General features: G+C 28.1%; 2 protein-coding genes across 3 annotated transcripts in view; one reads left to right on the forward strand and one right to left on the reverse strand.

The window, feature by feature from the left end:
• The first annotated feature begins 588 nt into the window (after positions 1 to 588).
• LOC111687171 (odorant receptor 67d-like) lies at positions 589 to 2,020 on the forward strand. Its single transcript, XM_023449589.2, has 4 exons — positions 589 to 834; positions 901 to 1,418; positions 1,481 to 1,670; positions 1,730 to 2,020. Exons 1-4 carry the CDS (start codon positions 589 to 591, stop codon positions 1,937 to 1,939), a joined length of 1,164 nt encoding a protein of 387 aa, XP_023305357.2. The 3' UTR covers positions 1,940 to 2,020.
• Positions 2,021 to 9,149: 7,129 nt separating this feature from the next.
• The window catches only part of LOC111688771 (protein yellow), a 25,318-nt gene continuing 13,202 nt past the window's right edge, over positions 9,150 to 21,265 (reverse strand). Inside the window, exons 3-4 of one of the 2 annotated variants that reach the window (XM_046952900.1) lie at positions 12,407 to 12,657; positions 9,150 to 9,463 (exon numbers count right to left, since the gene is read on the reverse strand). In XM_046952900.1, the coding sequence (XP_046808856.1) occupies positions 9,168 to 9,463; positions 12,407 to 12,657 (547 nt within the window). In that variant the 3' untranslated portion in view covers positions 9,150 to 9,167. Of the gene's footprint in view, positions 9,464 to 12,406; positions 13,519 to 21,265 lie in introns of those variants that run through there. The other variant, XM_023449587.2, reaches the window with a different exon arrangement.

Raw genomic sequence — 21,265 nt, forward strand, 5'->3', positions numbered from 1 at the left:
CTAGTCTATAGTCTAGTCTATAGTCTAGTCTATAGTCTAGTCTATAGTCTAGTCTATAGTCTAGTCTATAGTCTAGTCTATGGTCTAGTCTATAGTCTAGTCTATATTTTTGTCTGTAGTTTAGTCTATAGTCTAGTCAATAGTCACAAATCGCAAACCTTTCCACCAAATTTGGCAAGTTGTAATGTATGTAATAATTGCGAGTAATAAAATGGAAAGAACTTCTGAAATTTATTTTAATTTTATGTAAATACGAACATCCTAATTTAGATATTATTTTATTTTTCAACGACATTATCAGATTTCCCCATAAAGATAGTTTACATAAACTAAAATCTTAGCAAATATTACATTGATGCCTTGAAAAGTTGTTTTCCAATAACTTCATTTAGTATTCACAAAGTTAAACAATTAAACAAATAGAAACTATTTATTTCATTTGATATGAAAGTCTTTAAATTGCTTGCAGTGTTTAATGAAATATTTTTTTCAACCAATTTGAAAGGGTCTTTTATCACAAGTTTTACTCAAGGCAATCATCATTTATTTCAAGGTTTTTATTAACGGTAGTATCCATTTTCAAAAAAAATGACGACAACTAGATATTCGACACAATTTCAAAGATTTTTCAATTATACTCGTTTCTTTTCGCAATTATGTGGAGTTGATATGGTATTAAAAAATTATCGCATGACTACGGCAACATGGATTGTAATTGCTTTGATAAATATTGCCATTGGCTTTACATTTTACACCATGTATGTGGGCGTGATTATCAACAATGACTGGATTATAATGCTGAAAAGTCTTTGCATGTTAGGAACGGGAGTACAAGTAAGGTTTAAAATAAATTTAATATATTTCTTAATAAATTATTGAAAAAAAAAACAATTTTTAAAGGGTTATGCAAAAATAATCAATGCCCTTAAGAAATCACATATATATCATATTATTTATGAGGAAATCGTAGAAATGTATACCGTATATGAGGAAAACAAGTGCTACCACAAACTGCTAAAAGAAAGCATAGCGTTGACTAAGAAACTTATAGCAATTTTATTTGGTGTTGTTATCCTGACCGTTTTATCTGTGATTGGAGTCCCCATTATCTATAGGATCGCTTTTAAAGAGCGTATCTTTGTAATGCATTTCTTTTTCCCCTACATCGATACCGACACAGACTTTGGTTACTACTTAACTACGACATTTCATATAATTTGTGTCTTTTTCGGTGGTTTTGGCAATTTTATTAATGACTCGTGGTGCTTTATATTTGCTGCCCATATACCATTAATAAAGAACATTTTGCAAGCCAAGTTTAGGGAACTGGATATTTTATTACAAAAAGATCCTTTCGAATTTGATGAAATTAAAAATAAATTATTGGATATATTCAAATGGCATCAAAAGTTTATACTGTAAGTTACTTAATAAAATTCACTTTTAAATTTTATGAAATTTATTAAAAATTCTTCAACAGTTTTTGCAAAACTATAAAGAATCTATTTTTCTGGATTATATTTGTACAAGTTTCCACAGAATTTATATGTATTATTTCTACGGTTGTTTGTTTGTTTTTGGGAAATTGGCCAGCAGCACCAATTTTCTTGATCTATTCATTTGTTATGTTTTACTTTCATTGTGCTTTAGGAAATTTGGTAGAAATTTCGGTAATAGTTTTTTGAAATACACTATATGTGTTTTACTTAAACAAATTTTTCTTTTACAGAATGATGATGTCGTTTTTATGATTTATGACTGCGATTGGTATAAATTAAATGTTTCGCAGCAAAAAATGATTCTTATAATGTTGCGCGAATCTCAAGAAGCTGAGGGCATGTCTATTGGTGGTGTGGCTCCTTTAACTTTAAATACAGCTCTACAATTGACCAAAACAATTTATACTTTTTCCATGATGTTGAGAAACTTTTTAAATTAGAAATTTCAAATGCAGTAAATGTATGTTTAATTAATGCTAAGTATTTGCAACCGAACTGCACCGAATATGAATTGCACTAATCGTTAATAAACACTTAACTATGACTAGACTATGACTAAACTATGACTAGACTATGACTAGACTATGACTAGACTATGACTAGACTATGACTAGACTATGACTAGACTATGACTAGACTATGACTAGACTATGACTAGACTATGACTAGACTATGACTAGACCATGACTAGACTACGACTAGACTATGACTACACTATGACTACACTATGACTAGACTATGACTAGACTATGACTAGACTATGACTAGACTATGACTAGACTATGACTAGACTATGACTAGACTATGACTAGACTATGACTAGACTATGACTAGACTATGACTAGACTATGACTAGACTATGACTAGACTATGACTATGACTAGACTATGACTAGACTATGACTAGACTATGACTAGACTATGACTAGACTATGACTAGACTATGACTATGACTATGACTAGACTATAACTATAACTAGACTATGACTAGACTATGACAAGACTATGACTAGACTATGACTAGACTATGACTAGACTATGACTAGACTATGACTAGACTATGACTAGACTATGACTAGACTATGACTAGACTATGACTAGACTATGACTAGACTATGACTAGACTATGACTAGACTATGACTAGACTATGACTAGACTATGACTAGACTATGACTAGACTATGACTAGACTATGACTAGACTATGACTAGACTATGACTAGACTATGACTAGACTATGACTAGACTATGACTAGACTATGACTAGACTATGACTAGACTATGACTAGACTATGACTAGACTATGACTAGACTATGACTAGACTATGACTAGACTATGACTAGACTATGACTAGACTATGACTAGACTATGACTAGACTATGACTAGACTATGACTAGACTATGACTAGACTATGACTAGACTATGACTAGACTATGACTAGACTATGACTAGACTATGACTAGACTATGACTAGACTATGACTAGACTATGACTAGACTATGACTAGACTATGACTAGACTATGACTAGACTATGACTAGACTATGACTAGACTATGACTAGACTATGACTAGACTATGACTAGACTATGACTAGACTATGAGTAGACTATGACTAGACTATGACTAGACTATGACTAGACTATGACTAAACTATGACTAGACTATGACTAGACTATGACTAGACTATGTCTATACTATGTCTAGACTATGTCTAGACTATGTCTAGACTATGTCTAGACTATGACTAAACTATGACTAGACTATGACTATAGTATGACTAGACTATGACTCTGCTCTAATTAAAATCTTTCTTAATATTTCAAAGGAAAATTGTGTGTTCTTGTTGTAAATCGAAAGCAATTAATCAATTTAAACATTTCCTTACAAGCAACAATATAATACATGTACCTACATACGTGTAAACGAATGAAAAATCTTTAAGAGAACGTACCCATACATTTTACAACATTATCTTAATAGAAATAAATTCATTCATATTAAAGCTATTTTGCAAAAAATCAATTTAAATTATATAAAAATATTCCATGACTATGAAGTATACTTCACCTACACTCAGTTGATAATAATTAAATTGCAAATAAAACGATAATGACGCCTTGGTACCCACGACGATGATAATTGGGCATATAAAGTTTCAACCAACAGTGTCGTACAGTTGCTATGTAATACATATATATTTTACACTTTCTGTTCATTTTTCTTATTACTTTTCTTCCTTACATTACTTGCAACGAAGAAAAACAAACTTCTCACCAGACATCATGTACATCGTTTCAATGTGGTTGTCCTTGCTAAGTGGTGACAGTCACTTTTATTTGTCCATTGCTTACATATTTTTTGACATTGTTACACTTTTAGATGAAAAAAGTGTGGAAATAAGGAAATAAGCATATTCGTTTTAACTGAAAATGTTTTCATTTTGTTTTTTGGCCAATGCAATTAATTTATTTCATTTTACCGTAAATGTCACAGTTTTAAAACAATTCTCATCGTAAGATATTTTTAATATGGAAAAATAATATTTTTTTTAAATATATTTAAAAAGTTTAAGAATTATGGATTAATGAGGGCATGTTCTAGACTAGACAATAGACTAGCCTATAGACTAGATAAAGACTAGATAAAGACTAGATAAAGACTAGACTATAAACTAGACTATAGACTAGACTATAGACTAGACTATAGACTAGACTATAGACTAGAACATAGACTAGACTATAGACTAGACTATAGACTAGACTATAGACTAGACAACAGACTAGACTACAGACTAGACTATAGACTAGACTATAGACTAGACTATAGACTAGACTATAGACCAGACTGTAGACTAGACTATAGACTAGACTATAGACTAGACTATAGACTAGACTATAGACTAGACTATAGACTAGACTATAGACTAGACTATAGACTAGACTATAGACTAGACTATAGACTAGACTATAGACTAGACTATAGACTAGACTATAGACTAGACTATAGACTAGACTATAGACTAGACTATAGACTAGACTATAGACTAGACTATAGACTAGACTATAGACTAGACTATAGACTAGACTATAGACTAGACTATAGACTAGACTATAGACTAGACTATAGACTAGACTATAGACTAGACTATAGACTAGACTATAGACTAGACTATAGACTAGACTATAGACTAGACTATAGACTAGACTATAGACTAGACTATAGACTAGACTATAGACTAGACTATAGACTAGACTATAGACTAGACTATAGACTAGACTATAGACTAGACTATAGACCAGACTACAGACTAGACTATAGACTAGATCATAGACCAAATATAGACAAAATTAAAGACTAGACTATAGAGTAGACTATTGGCTAGACTGTTGATACGACTGTGGTTTTATCAATTGACTATTGTGTTACTTATCAAAAGTTTATAATTAAGTACTTTTTGGATATCCAGTACTTGAAAAAGTACTTAAGTTCTGAGTTTTGCTGACTAACTTTAACTATTTATTTTGACGCCAAAATGTATGCTTTAAAAAACATTAAAGAATTAAGTTAATTAAATTGTAAATTTAAATATTTATCTTGGTAACCTTAAAAGATCAATAAACTAAATATGCAATAGTTCATTTATTTTTTTCCATAATTCCTTTAAATTTTCTATGAAACATAATTTTATTCATAAACATTTATGGTCATAAAACGAAATCGAAAGTTATTTCTAAAGCCTTAAGCATATTAATGTTAGCAAATACATACTACAATAAAAATGCAAATAATAAAAGTTTATTTAAAGATTTGTAGTAAATACTTATCAAATATTTATTAAAGTTTTTAACAGAATTTCTGTTTCATTAAATAAGCCGTTGTTTTTTATTGTCTATAAATTTGACTACTTTTTAGAACCTTAAAAACTCACATACATACATATGTATGTATCTATGTGTCTGTAATAAACTAATTACCTTGGATTTACAGCAGCTGTCTCCAAGACCAATAAAATCTAAATAAATCCCTTTTAAATATCATATCCACTTTTTCGCAAAAAAAATGAAGAAAAAACTTTTTATGTTAAGCCATTTTTATAGCTTATAACAATAAAAACAGAGGAGATTTTTATGTTCGTCTTAACAAGATATTTACTTGGACCGAAGCCACATATAGCTCTCTATGTAGTACATATGTATATACGTTTATTACTACATACATATTTAAGTCTAATGTTTCATCGTCTCCTGTTTATTGTCTTAGCGCATGTAAGAGGATTTTGTTTTTATGAATTACCTCTACATTGAAATGTTTAGGATAATTGGAATGCACAGACACATTTTTAACTTAAACAATTGATGTATTCTTATTAAATTATTTTAAAGGTTAGTATATATTTATGCCTGGTATTAAAATTGCGCAGAAATAAAAAGATTTTTATTACCAGAAAAAATTATTTTAATCATGCACTGCACTCCTGTACACTAGGACGTATGTTTTTTTTCTTGTATATAAAATATAACTAATACGCACTTATGTTCATATCAAAATGTTTCACAAGAAACAAATTTATATAAGAAAACCTATAATAGTATTTAAAAATATTTTTGCACAGATAAAGCTTTTTTAAAGATTTTTTTTGCAATAAGTTTAAAATATGTTTTTTCTTAGACAAATTTCAATAAAGGGGTTTCCTTAAAGTAGTAAAGTAAATAGTTTAAAGAATTTTTTTATCTAAAATGCTTTTTATATAAAAATTTCCAAAAAAGCTTTTTTAAAAAAATATCTATTTAGAAAAATGTTCAAAAAATAAGTTTTTGTGGAAAAAAGTTTAAAACAGTTTTTTTCTTATAAAAATTAAAAAAGCTTTTTACCTAAAAAAAGCTTTAAAAATTATGATTCTTAAAAAAAAATCAATTTTAAGCTTTTTTCGAAAAAAAGTTTTAAAAATTATAATTTTTAGAAAAATTCTCACAATCAGTTTTTCTTAAAAAATTTAAGAAAAAATATATATTTTTTTATAAAAATTTTAAGAAAAAACTTCAAAAAGCTTTTATCTCATAAAAAAGTTCAATAAAGAAAAACTTTTTATAGCGTTTAAAAGAAAGTTCCTTCGAAAAAAGTTTATTAAATCTATTTTCCAAAGAAAGAGATCAATAGAGCTTTTTTCTTAGAACTAAGTTTAACAAAACTTTTTTCTTACAAAAAAATAAAAAATAAAACAAATTATACAGGTTCTCTAAAAAAGGTGCAAAAAAGCTTAGTTATAAAAGCTGTTTTCTGTAAATAAATAAAAAATGTTTTATTTTCTTAAAATAAGTTCATAAAGGCTCATTTCTTTAAAAAAAAGTTCAAAAATACTTCTTTTGTAGGAAAAAAGCTTTTTTCTTAGAAATAAATTTAACAAAGCTTTTTTATTATAATACCAGGTTCTCGAAAAATTTCAATAAAGCTTTTTTCTTTTTAAAAAGTCCAACAGAAAAGTTCAACTTTTGTTAAAAAATCAAAAAATTTTTATTTTATTCAAATAAGTTCAAAAAAGCTTATTTCTTAAAAAAAAGTTCAAAAAGACTTCTTTTGTAGGAAAACGCTTTTTTTCTTAGAAATAAATTTAACAAAGCTTTTTGTTATAATACCATGTTCAATAAAGCTTTATTCATAAAAGCAGATTTCTTAAAATAAGTTCTAAAAAGTTTTTTTTTTAAAACAAAATCAATAGAAAAGTTTAACTTTTTCCCTACGAAAAGTTTCAATAAAGTCCAAATAAAGCTGTTTTCTTTAAAATGAATTTTATATATAGAAAAATAGTTAAAAAATCATTTATAAAAGAAAAAAGTTCCATAAAGCTTTTGCCTTAAAAAATAATTTAATAAAGCTTTTGTCTTCGAAAAATTTTCAATAAAACCTAAAAAAAAGTTTAATGAAATTTAATTTTTCGAAAATTCAATAAAACTAACACTTTGAAGAAAGTTTAAAAAAGCTTTCTCTTAAAGAAAAATTTTCCTTAGAAAAAAATTTCTTTGATACATTTTCTCTATACAAGAGATTATAAGATTAAAATAATTAAACTTAATAAATATTTTTTTTTACAAAAATGTTAATAAAGCTTTAATAAAGCTTTTGTCTTAAAAAAAGTTCAAATAAAATTTTCCCTTAGAATTTTTTTAGTAAATAACCTTTAAATTATTTTTTAAGTGTTTTTTTTACAAAAAAGTTTAATAAAGCTTTTTCTTAAAAAATGTTTCTCTTTAAAAAAGTTCAAGTAAAGTTTTCTTTTAAAAAAATTTAAATAAAGGTTTTGTTTCTTATATTTTTTTTTTGAAAAAAGTTCAATAAAGCTTTTCTTTTAAAATTTTTTCTTAGAAAAAAGTTCAATAAAGCTTTACTAATAAAGTTTTTTTTTAAAAAACTTTTAATAAAGCTTTTTAGGGAAAATAGTTACATAAATAGTTTAAAAAAATCAACAAATGTTTCTTCATAGAAAATGTTAAATAAAGCTTTCTTTAAAAAATTAAAAAAGCTTTTTTAAATCAAAAAGCTCTTCTAATAAAAAGCTTTGTTTGTTAACATAAGGTGGTCTCCGTTAGGTTAGTATTTCACTCTGATAGGTTCGATACCCACCTGAGGCACTGGTTAAGAAGCTTACAAAAGGCCCGATAGAGGCCTAGATGTATATCTTCCGACAAAACATTCTCTTTTCAAACTAACTAGTTAAAGAAAATAAGGTTCCATTTAAGCTTTTTTGTAGATTTTTTCAAGAAATTCATATAAATTGTTAAAACGTAACATAAGTTTTTTTTTTCTAAGAATAACGACTTAATGAGCTTTTAATTAAAACAAACAAAATGCTTTTTTACAAAAAATCTATTTTATTCCATTATTACTTATAATTTATTTCTATACATATTTAAAACATATAATTTTCTGCTAAACTAATCGCTGTTACATAGGAAAAACTTTTCTTTAATAACTTAAACTTAAATTAATTATAATAAATTATCTTATCTAAAATTACCCCACACCAATACAACAAAAAAAGAAATACTTACATACAACCTAAAAAATATACCCTATAACCAATTAAACCTATAAGAAAATATTTAAATATCAAAAGAATTTTAAAGTAAAATAAAATTTAACGTCTATTAAAAACAAATGTTTTCTAATTTTGTACCTAAAGTTGTTCACTTGCTATAACATTGTGAAATACATACAAAAAAATATTATTAAGTTCTGAACCAAAGAAAGGAAAATCTTATTTGAGTTTTCTTGAAATTTCTATGGAATGTGCATTTTTCTATGCTTAAGAGTAAAAAAAAAAGTAACAAATAGATTTTGACACATGGTTTGAAATATAAAATAGCTAAACTTTTACAGTAATTTCGTATTAAAATTGGAGTTTAAAAATTTAAATTACACTTGTTAAATAGAAAACTAAAAATGAATATAAAGCAATCTAAAACTTCTTTTTACATAATCACTCAATCAAATTACTTCACTACTACAAACAGCTGCATAAGGGGATCTTACACAAAATACTTACACATACACACATGGAGAATAAATAGCATAAAGCCTTAAGCCTTTGGCCAGTATTTTCCAACATTATTTAGTCTTTCATTGTTATTTTTGCAGTATTTAACACACCCCCCCCCCACATTGCTTGCAACCTACCAACAGCCCTGCATCATTGTCAATTGTTGTATGGCTCCGCAACCCACACGATTTTGCATAAAATCCGGAAAATTACTTTGTAACACACGCATTGTATTACGTTTGTAATCGGGTACGGCATGTGTGGCCAACTGACAGGTGGGCGAACGATAAACAGGCTTAAAATTTGCTTCAGCAAATGGTGTATTGGTATCCCAGCGAAATACTTCAGCGTCACCTTCATTACGGAAAAATATGGCTGAACCATTATCCGTACCAATAATGACCATACGTGATGGTTTTTTGCCAAGGTCTGATAGAAAAGAAAGTGGAATAAGCACAAAAATAGGATTATAAAAAATAATGGTTATGATAAGACAAATAAAATAAAGCTTAACAGACGAAAGCTACTTAGGGGAATAATACTATACATATGCATAATTATTGCAAAAAATATAAATTAGAAGTGTTTAATTGTTTAAAATGAAAGCAGAAAAAATTTTAAGTCAAAAAGTGTAATTAGGTTTTTTTAGTGAAAAAAACTTTTTAAATTTTTTTATTCTATAAAGAAAAAGCTTTTTGAAAAATGTTTTTATAGAAAAAGCTTTTTAAACTTGTTTCCAAAGATAACGTTGGTTTAAAACTTTTTCTTAAAAGAGCTTTTTTAAATTTTTCTGTAGGAAAAGTTGGAATATAAACAGTGTTACAAGCTTTTTTCAAGCAAAATGCTTTTCAAAATTTGTTCAATTAAATTTTTTTTAAGAAAAGCTATTTTGGATAATAATTAGTTCTTTTTCTGAAGAAAAAGATTTTTTGACGAGAAAGCTTTTAAACGCTTTTTTAATTAGAAAGCTTTTTTAAAACTTTTTCTAAAAGAGAAAAAGCTTTTTTATAACTTTTTCTAAAAGAAAAAAGCTTTTTTAAACGTCTGATATATAAGAAACTTTTTAAACTATTTTCTATAGAAAAATCTTTTTAAAATATTTTCAATAGAAAAAGCTTCTTTAAACTTTTTTAAAGGTAAGTCTTTTTGGAATAATATTTATTTTTTCCTTTTTTTGAAGGAAAAGCTTTTTAAACGGTTTTTCAATAAAAGAGATTTTCTTCTAAAAGAAAAACTGTTACCATAAAAAAAGCTTTTTTAAGCTGTCTGATATAGAGAAAACATTTTAAACTCGTTTCTATAGAAAAAGCTTTTTAAAATGTTTTCAATAAAAATATCTTTTTTTAAAAATTTTTCTATAGAAAAAGCTTTTTAACCTTTTTATTTTGTTCCATATAAAAGTACCTTTAACAAAGGCGTTTTTAAACTTTTTCCTGAATTTTTTCTAAAGAATAGGTTGAAAAACAAACTGTGTTACAAGCTTTTTTCTTTTTTTAAACATACATTTTTTCCAAACCTTTTCAAAGCTTTTTAATCCTTTTTCTAAGAAAATAGCTTTTTAAAACCATTTTTTTATTTCTATTTTAAACATTTCTCCACCAAAAAATTTCTAAAGAAATATTTTAAATAAATTTTGTTATAGAAAAAGCTTTTATAAAATTATTTATAAAAAAAGCTTTTACATATTTTTCTATATAAAAGCTCCTCTAAATTTTTTTAAATAAACCTTTTCCTAAGGAAAAAGCTTTCTATAAACATATTTCTATAGAAAAAGCTTTCTATAAACCTTTTGTCTAAGGAAAAAACTTTCTATAAACTTTTTTCTATAGAATAAGCTTTCTATATACGTTTTTCTATAGAAAAAGCTTTCTATAGAAAAAGCTTTCTATAGAAAAAGCTTTCTATAAACTTTTTTCTATAGAAAAAGCTTTCTATAAACTTTTTTCTATAGAAAAAGCTTTCTGTAAACTTTTTTCTATAGAAAAAGCTTTCTATAAACTTTTTTCTATAGAAAAAGCTTTCTATAAACTTTTTTCTATAGAAAAAGCTTTCTATAAACTTTTTTCCATAGAAAAAGCTTTCTATAAACTTTTTTCTATAGAAAAAGCTTTCTATAAACTTTTTTCTATAGAAAAAGCTTTCTATAAACTTTTTTCTATAGAAAAAGCTTTCTATAAACTTTTTTCTATAGAAAAAGCTTTCTATAAACTTTTTTCTATAGAAAAAGCTTTCTATAAACTTTTTTCTATAGAAAAAGCTTTCTATAAACTTTTTTCTATAGAAAAAGCTTTCTATAAACTTTTTTCTATAGAAAAAGTTTTCTATAAACTGTTTTCTATAGAAAAAGCTTTCTATAAGCTTTTTTCTATAGAAAAAGCTTTCTATAAACTTTTCTTTCTATAAACTTTTTTCTATAGAAAAATCTTTCTATAAACTTTTTTCTATAGAAAAATCTTTATATAAACTTTTTTCTATAGAAACATATTTCTATAAACTTTTTTCTATAGAAACATATTTCTATAAACTTTTTTCTATAGAAAAAGCTTTCTATAAACTTTTTTTCTATAGAAAAAGCTTTCTATAAACTTTTTTCTATAGAAAAAGCTTTCTATAAACTTTTTTCTATAGAAAAAGCTTTCTATAAACTCTTTTTTATAGAAGAAGCCTGTTATATTTTTTCTATAGAAAAAGCTTTTTCTAAACCCCTTCTCTTGTTCTATAGAAAAAGCATTTTGAAAAAATATTTTTCTGCAAAAAAATGCTTTTTTAACTTTCTGCAGGAAAAGCTTTTAGAAACTTTCTTAAACAGCTTTTAAACTATTTTCTATCAAAAATTTTTCAAAATTTTTCTTTAGAGAAAGAAGTTTATTAAGAATAAGCTTTTTTAATAAAACAAAACTTTTTTAAACTTGTTTCCTTAGAAAAATGAGTTAAATCATTTTCTATTAAAAGAAACAACTTTTTTCCTATTAAAAATATGTTTCCTGTAGAAAAAGGAAACTTTTTAAATTATTTTCAATAGAAAAAAAGGGTTATTTAAAATTTTTATAGAATAAGCTTTTTAAAACCTGTAAAATAATAGCCAAAAAGCTTTTCAAATTTTATTATAAAACATGCTTTTTAAGACTTGTCTGAACAAGACTTTTTAATTTTTTTTATAAAAATAACGTTTTTTCTGAAAAAAATGAACTTTTTGTAAAAAATAAATTAAAAAAAGCTTTCTTAAACTTTTTTAAATATTTTTGTGGAAAAAGCTTTTTGCTTTTAACTCCTTAAGAAAGCTTTTTCACAATTGTAAAAAAATGTTCATAACAAAAAATTTTTTTTTGGTAACTTTGCAAAAGACATATCTTTTCATTGAAAAAAACTTACCCATTATTTTACCATCAGCCACACCACTTCTCAAGTATTCCGATTTTAACGAAAACAATTTACTTGTACTCAAATAAGTAAAATACAATTCAGTGGTACCGCAATCTTGACGTATCAAAGCAATATAAAGAACATCACGCAAACGGCAACCAGTTGTAACAGCCTTTGGTAAGACAATACGAAAACCACGATCTGCCTGAATGTTAAACACAATTATGGCACGATTTGCAGCATCACTAACATACACAAAACAACCGCCATCGGGAGCATAGTCAACAGCCAGGTATTGTAAACGGGAGTTGGTAGAAGTTAAACCATCCAAATCAATTGTTTTTAATAGTTTTCCAGTTTTAGCTGAAATCGCCACAACTTTAGGAGGACATTTGCGTACGGGTGTTTCCAGAGTATTGACAATGCCCGTATCCAAAACCCAGATAACTTCATTCTGATCCACTACCAAATCGACTACGGATTGTAAAGCCTTACAATTTCCCTCCTCCTGCATGTCCCAACAGGGATAGGGAGTAAAGGTAGTGGAACAGGTACCCGGCGTTATAGTTGTCTTCACCAATGTAGCCGGTACTCCCTTTCTGTAACGCGGTAAAGCCAAAAATATCGTATCTCTTATGATTTGAGCTCGCGTGGCAATAACATTTTTGGGTATAAATTTGCCTGAACTTTTAAATAATGACTTCGTGGAGGGACAAGGAAATTCAAATTGTCCACCTGTCCATTGCACCACACCGGCACTATCATGACAAGATTTGTCCGGTGTCAATAGACCGTATTTAGTGCCTTGAGCCTGACACTTTGGCAAACAAATAAAACAAATGACTGTTGTTGCCATTAGCAACAACAAACCTCTTCGTTGCTCATTTGACACTTGCCATGGCCACATCTTGTTGATGCGTAAAACCCTTTTATATTTCAGCACATACAATGTCACGTAAAGGACAATGTGTGCAATATTTACAGGAAATGAAAAACTAATTGTCGAGAAAAAGGAAACTTTAACTTGTTAACTAAACTAAAGTGCACATTCATGCACTGTGTGGTCTATTGGTCACCTGTTTGCTTTAATGAGTATTTGCGTGTTTTCTTATACACTTATTCTTTTTATTTTTGTTATTTTTTTTTTTTGCTGTGCTCAGCTTTAAATTTCAACTAGTTTCAATTTATCATCTGCATAATGATTTTATAGCTTAAAACGAAAAGAAAAAAGAATGTGTAAAAATCTGTCTTCTCGATGTCAAACGATACAAGAAGCCACAAACAACGTTCTATTACAAAAAAAAAAACATGCTGAATACAAAGAAAACCACAGAAGCGAACAGAAACGTGCTTTAGGCTCTTATTATGCTTTACACATTTTACCCTCGAAGTACGGCAGTTTAAATAAAAAAGTTTTTTTTTTTAAAAAGTTAATTTTTTTAGTTGCCAAAGAAGAGATTTCTAAAAACCTTTTTCTTTATACAAGAAAGTTCAAAAATAACTTTTCTAATAGAGAAAAGTTTCATAGAGCTTTGACTACGCTAAAAAAAAAAACTTTAAAAAGAGAAGACCGTTTTTTGTTGGTAAATTTCAAGAAAGCTTTTTCTATTAAGCCTTTTCTATAGAATAAAGTTCTATAGAGCTTTCTTTATAGAAAATAGTTCAATAGAGCTTTTTCTACATAATTAAGTTTAAAAGAACTTTTTTAAAGAATAAGGTTAAAAAAGGTCTATAAAGCTTATTTTATAGGAAATAGTTCAATACAGCTTTTTCTCTAGAATAAAGTACAGTAGAGCTTTTTTTTAAAAAAAAAGCCCTTCCTAAGATCCGCAGAGCTTTTTGATAGTAAAAGTTTTAAAGAACTTCTCGATAAAAATTGAAAAAATATAGCTTTTCCAATACAAAAAAGACTTTTTATAAATATCAGGAAAGCTTTTTCTATAGAGCTTTTTCTGTAAGTTTCACGAAAGCTTTTCTATTGAATAAATTTTTATAGAAAATAGTTCAATAGAGGTTTTTTATAGAAAATTGTTCGATAGAGCTTTTTTTTAGAAAATAGTTCAATAGAGCTTTTTTTACATAATAAAGTTTAATAGGGCTTTTTTATAGAATAAGGTTAAATACATCATTTTCTATAGAAAAAAAGATCAATAAAGTTTTTTTTAGTATAGAAAATAGTTCAATACAGATTTTTCTATAGAAAAAAAGATCAATAAAGTTTTTTTTTATAGAAAATAGATCAATACAGCTTTTTCTCCTTTTTATAAAAAAAAAGTTTAGAATAAAATTTAACACGATTTTTTCTATAGAATAAGTGTCAATACAGCTTTTTTTAGAATAAAAATCAATAGAAAAAAAGTTCAATAGAGCTTTTTATACAGAATAAAGATTTTTCTATAGAATAAAGATCAATAGAGCTTTTTTATAAAAAAATTGAATAGAGTTTTTTCTAGAGAATAGGAAAAATTCAATGCAGCTTTTTCTACAGAAAAAAGTATTTCTTTAGCAAAAAGTTCAAAAAATCTTATTCTATTCTAAGATTCGCACATCTTTTTTTGATAGTAAAAGTTTAATAGAACTTTTCGGTTAAAAACTGTTAAATATAGCTTTTTCAATATAAAAAAGACTCTATAAATTTCAAGAAAGCTTTTTCTATAGAGCTTTTTTTAAAAAATAAAAATAAAGTTCAATTTTTATAAAAAAAGGTTAAGTAGAACTTTTTCTATAGAATAAAATTTAATACGGCCTTTTCTATAGAGTAAGTGTCATACAGTTTTTCTTTAGAATAAAGATCAATAGAGAAAAGGTTCAATAGAATAAATTTTAATAGAAAAAAGTTCAATAGAGCCTTTTCTATAGAATAAAGATCAATAAAGCTTTTTTATGAAAAAGTTGAATACATTTTTTTTACAGAATAGGAAAAATTCAATAGAGCTTTAACTACAGAAAAAAGTTTTTCTTTAGCAAAAAGTTCAAAAAATCTTCTTCTTACTTCTATTATTATGGAGTTTACAGCGTCAAGGAAGTCATCAGAGTTTAAAACATATAAAATTGTTGCTGTTTCTTATTTCACCCAACGTAAGAAAATGGAAATTATAAAATTTGGAAAAAAAAATAAAATTAAAATTCTCATGCAATCGAAAATTTTCACTGTCAAGGTTTCATGTTTTTTCGAGTGTGTAAGTGCGATTAATTCTTTGGTTGGTTTCTTGTTTATAATGTTTATGGTATTTTGCTTTTTTTCAGATTGTTTAAATTCAAGCAGAATTTTTTTTCTTTTAATTTTCATGTCTGAAAGTTCAAAAACGTTAAAAGCAAGTAAAAACTTCAAAAAAAAACCTTGACTTTTTTTAGCATTAAATTTTAAAATTTTCTTACGTTTTATAAAGAATTTCGAAACAAACGAAAAATATAGTCTCTAAGTAAAAGTATGTTTGTATATTTTATTGGAAATTGTATCAGTTTGAAATGAAACAACTGCAAAATATACAAAAAAAGAACACATTTTTTCATTCCGGGTCACATACAGTGAAAGAAAGTTCAATAAACTAACTAATGAAAAAATACAAACATAATATGTATGTGTGTATGTGTTTGTATCTTTTGTCAAAATACAAATGTATTTATTTTGACTCTTTTACTTTTTCTCCCCAACATTCTGTCAATGTTTGACAGGAAATGAAAAGTGTGTGTTGTTTTTTATTGCCTTATGGGACTTAAAGTATTGTTGTCTAATATTAAAGAGAATTTAATATTAAACTTAGAAAATATTTAAAACTTTAAAGTTTTTTTCTTAAAGCTTTTTTGAATTTTACATGTGATAAAGTTCTTTTTTGAATTTTTTCTTAATATGGCAAAAGCTTTTTTAAACTTTTTTATAAAAAAGTTGTTTAAACATGTTTTTTATAAAAAAGTTAACATTTTTTATAAAAAACACTTTTACTTTATTAAAAAAGCTTTTTCGATTTTTTAGAAAAAATACTTTGTAAAGCTTTCTTCTATAGAAACAGCTTTATTAAACCTTTATGTTTGAAAGAGTATTTCTTGAACTTTTTCATAAAAGCTTTTTTAACTTTTTTCTTTAGAAAAGTTTTTAAAAAGCTTTTTTTTAAGATTTTTCCATTAAAAATGCTTTTGAGTTTTTTTGTTATTAAAATTTTTTTTGAATTTTTTTTATAAAATTATGTTTCTTGAACTTCTTGCTTTTATGAAATTTTGTCAAGAGAAAATACTTTGTTAATTCTTTTTCTATAGAAAAAGCTTTTTCTAGGCTTTTTGCATTTTTTTTATAAGAAAAGCTTTTTTCTACGTTTTGGTTAACGAGGTGATATACTACTCGCAAAAAGTCCAGTAGAGTGCTTTGTTGAACATTTTTTTATTAGAAAAGCTTTTTTCTACGTTTTTTTCTAGAGAAAATTGGTTAACGAGGTGGTGTTCTACTCGCAAACAGTCCAGTCGGGGGTTTATTAAGGTATTTCTGGAGAAAAGGATTTTTTGAAAATTTTTCTATCAGAACAGCTTTTGTTTATTTAAAAATAACTTTTTACAAAGAACTTTTTTTAAACTTTTTATGAACTTTTTTATAGAAAATATTGTTTACTTTGATCATATAAAAGAAGTATGTTGGAGCTTTTTCATATTGAAAAAGCTGGTTTTGAGTTTTTCTCTTAAAAAAGCTTTTTTAACTGTTACATTTAGGAAAAGCTTGTTTAACTCATAGAGAATACATTTTCACGAACTATTTCTCTATAGTAAAAGCTTTTTCCAACTTTTGTCTATAGAAGAATACTTTTTAATATTTTTATGAATAAAGCTTTTTAAATTTTTCTAGAGAAATTTTTAATTTCAATAAAGTATTTTCAAATTCTTTTCTATACAAAAACGTTATTGAGCATTTTTCTATAGAAAAAGCTTTTGATTATATTTTTCAACCTTCTGAAAACTCGAACTTTAAAAAGCAGTTTAATTTTAACTTAAAGTCTAGACTTTTTGCAAAAAATTTAAAATGTCACAATAAGAATTCTAAACCTAAAATTGTTCTCTCTAGTTTATATCTGGTATTCAAGGCATAAGGTATTCATTTTATATATTTTTAGCCAAAATTGATTTTACTTTTCACTCGCTCTAGCATAAATTGCATTAGAATAGTTTTTACTTAAAACCACAATCTAAAAAGAAAAACAAATTTTATTTGTTTTTTTAAATGTATTTTTATTTCTTGCACTTTTTACTTACAAATCAAATATGGAAGATTTTCTTTTAATTTTTTTTGGGAATTTTTAGCCAAAAAAATAATAAAACAAACATTCAATCATTTCTTACTATAGAACTCATAATTTTCTACACTCATAATTTTCTACACATGTATTGTTTGAAAAAAAAAAATAAATTTTTTTATTTCTAAAAAACAATCAAAGTACCATTATGGATGATTGAATTCCAATCAGTTCAAATATACACAAAAACTTGTAAGAGAGTTCTATATACGAAGTTTATATACCCTTCACCTTGATGTAAGTTTTATTACAAAAAATTTATTAATTATTTAATCATGATGATGCGTCCAAAGGCAAATGTAAGGTCCCTTTTTCTCATTTACTCCAGACTTTACATAATTTCATGTTTTTAGCTTCGATATTATGGAAAATTCAAAAAGTATCTTTTAAAAAACAAAAAGTACCAAAAAGTCCCCTTTTTATGTTTTCACTTACTCCGAGCCTTACATGCCTAATTTCATGTTTCCAAGCCAATAACAACACACTGCTACATTCGTAACGTTGCCTTGATGAATGACACACTTCTTGTTGTAATGCAATACCGTGGTAAAAAGGTGCTACCAGTACCTCTGGTCTACCGGGACTATAAACTTGTGATGACATTTCTCTCCCTGGCTAGTTCTTGGATAATTTGACATGGTTTCTAACCAGAGCACCATATAATCTATTGCTACGGGTGGCCAGTTTATCGCAGGACTATGTCCTTGCTGGTCAGTTGGTTGAGGTACCTTCAGGGTCCCTGTTGTGACAGGAAGAGAGTGCATGATTAAAAAATTGATACTCCGTGAAATAAATTTTCGGGATTGCAAGTTGTCAGCAGGATTTGACTAGGTGATGAGACAGAGCAACCTGTGCTTCATTCCTGAAGCCGTTGATTATCTCTTACTTATCGCGTAGAAGGGCACCATTATAGGTTGCAGAATATTCAGATTGACCAAGTAGTAGTTGCCTGTCATACCGTATATCGTTCCTTATGTAATTTGGTGAACTCCTAGGCTCTACTAGGAGACTAGTACTGAGCTAATATACCTCTTACTTCGGGGAAGTTCTCTGGTGCTGTTGCCTTTTCAACAGAATTCATATTAGTTCATGCCACGTGACTTATGATTGAGACCCACCAATCCACACTACTTGTCGGGACAATTATTGGGTTTGAATTGATTTTGGAAATTCCTACATCCTTTATCACATTATTTCGACATATAGGGGTATCCAGTTTTATTGGCTGGGTACGTAGGTGCTGTAAAAACCACAGGGTAAGGCCGTGGATTAATTAAATTTTAGAATTTAACTTATTGGCGATCTTCCTTAAGGTTGATTGTGTTGGAGTTTACACTAAACATGCTGAAGTTATCACAGTAGGTCCTTGTGGCTATTGAAATAAGTCCGTCAATTAAATATAGATCCGTTAATCGAACCACTAATTACGTTCTCTAATTGCTGTTGCCAAAACAACAGAAGCCATCTCAGTAGTATGGTTGGACGACCTATAGGGTTTTCCATTATCGGGGTTAGGTTAAACTTGACACAAGTTATTCCCCAACGGGGCTACTATGGCAAGATATTAGATAGATTTTAGATAGCTATAGACTTTCCGGCCCTGTATACGTAAGAAGCACAATGAGGCGGTAGTGAGAAGCTCACCCAGTGATAGAAAAAGAACACCGTAAAATATGCAATGATGGCAGGTGTTTACGTAAAGCACTTCGACATGAATGACGAGAGTTTTACATGAGTACTTGGCATGAAGCCCTACCCAACGGTGGTCTTTTTCATCCACTAGGTAGACTTGACAACGGTCTACCATCGCCCTTTAAATCTTCAATGAAGAATGCAGGTGGCAATTTTTGTACATTGGATTTGACTGGTCCATGTACTAGCACTTTTCTGAAGTACTCAAGCTACCATTGGATGGCCTCTGTTGATTCAGCAATTGCACCTAGACACGTAGCCGGTGGACCGAAGTACGAATCCATCATATAAGCCGAAGACATTGTTCTTACTCACATGGACACACTGCGGTAATTTTGATATGAACAGAGTATACTCTGAACATATCTGGACAAGGAAGGAAAATTCAATGGTATCATTTGTATATGATACCTTACTTCCATCATCATACACCCCAGCACACTTCACATTCACACGAAACATTCATAAGAGAAAAACATACGACACATCCATTATAGGTAGACGGGTGGGGTAAGGCCTGCCGTACCTCACATTCATCCCGTACCATATGCAATTAATACCAACTTCTTTCCAACGCATAGTCCCACAGTCACTCCTCTGTGGAGTATCTGTTGTTTCGGCAACAGCACCGAACTTATCCGGAAATATTGACTTTACCTTACATCATTCTTTTAACCGCCACTTACTCTTCCCACGAATTATGATTAAAACCACAGCCACTATGTGGATCCCGAAGAAACCTCAATCAACTGACCAGCCAGAACATAGTCCTGCGGGCAACTGGACCCGTAGTACCAGATTATGCGATGCTCTGGTCTGACCTCTTTTCAATCTGTGCAAGGACTAAGCCAGGCAGTAGACTGTAACCTATTTTTTAGTCCCGGCCAGACTAGAGGTATTGGCAACCTCTTTATACCTCGGGATTGCAATAACACCAAGGTGGAGGCTTCACCAAGGTAACGTGCCCCCGGGGAGTAATACTCACAGACACAAAGACTTAGAGACGGATAAAAATATATACAGGCGGAGGGACGGATAGATAGACATACAGACGAACATGGCTTAATGGACTCTGCTATCTATAAGGATCCAGAATATACATATATACATTCTATGGTCGAAAAATTAAATTATTGAAATTACAACAGGAATGACAAACCTATATATACCCTTCTCACGAAGGTAAAGGGTATAAAAACACAACATTTACACTCAACCGCACAAAATACTAATGAAACATTTTTTGGAAAAAAAATGTGTTCATGCATACAAAATGCCAGAGGCCAAATGCAAAATCGAACAATTTGTACACGATTTGTATGAACATTTAATCATGACAGACATACTGGTTAATACAGTAACACTGGAGAAATGTTGACCGGAATTGTTATAAAAGGGTAATCATTCACTTTGTTTTAACAATAACATTAAAAAAATAATTGGAAAAAAGTGTCCTGTAAAAAACATGAGCCTCAAGGCAAAAGCTTTTTCACAAGATTGAATGATGTTTCTAATGGATATGTTTTTTTTAACTACACTATCATCATTGGTTATAGATGGTGATAGATACATATATGTCTAACACCATGCAATGTTCTTCTCAGACAACAAAGTATACGTGTATATGGCGGGTCCGGGTCTTTATGACATTCTAGTAGTTTTAGTTATGACCACATGCCGTTATTAAATAAAGATATAGAAATAAAATTCTATATGAATTTGTTTTCCAAATCGTCCCGGAATTGGTCAGAGCTTCCACTTAAGATTCACTTCCGAAAATAATGAAACGGACCTGAATAAGAACTGAACTAGAACTGAACTAGAACTGAACTAGAACTGAACTAGAACTGAACTAGAACTGAACTAGAACTGAACTAGAACTGAACTAGAACTGAACTAG

The sequence above is a fragment of the Lucilia cuprina genome, chromosome 5 (genome assembly GCF_022045245.1).
Source record: "Lucilia cuprina isolate Lc7/37 chromosome 5, ASM2204524v1, whole genome shotgun sequence".
NCBI classification, from domain to species: domain Eukaryota; kingdom Metazoa; phylum Arthropoda; class Insecta; order Diptera; family Calliphoridae; genus Lucilia; species Lucilia cuprina.

Coding starts and splice junctions, on each gene's coding strand:
- LOC111687171 (XM_023449589.2), top strand. CDS start 589: ATGACGACAACTAGATATTCGACACAATTTCAAAGATTTTTCAATTAT. Junction 835..900: donor TGTTAGGAACGGGAGTACAA/GTAAGGTTTAAA, acceptor CAATTTTTAAAG/GGTTATGCAAAAATAATCAA. Junction 1,419..1,480: donor TGGCATCAAAAGTTTATACT/GTAAGTTACTTA, acceptor ATTCTTCAACAG/TTTTTGCAAAACTATAAAGA.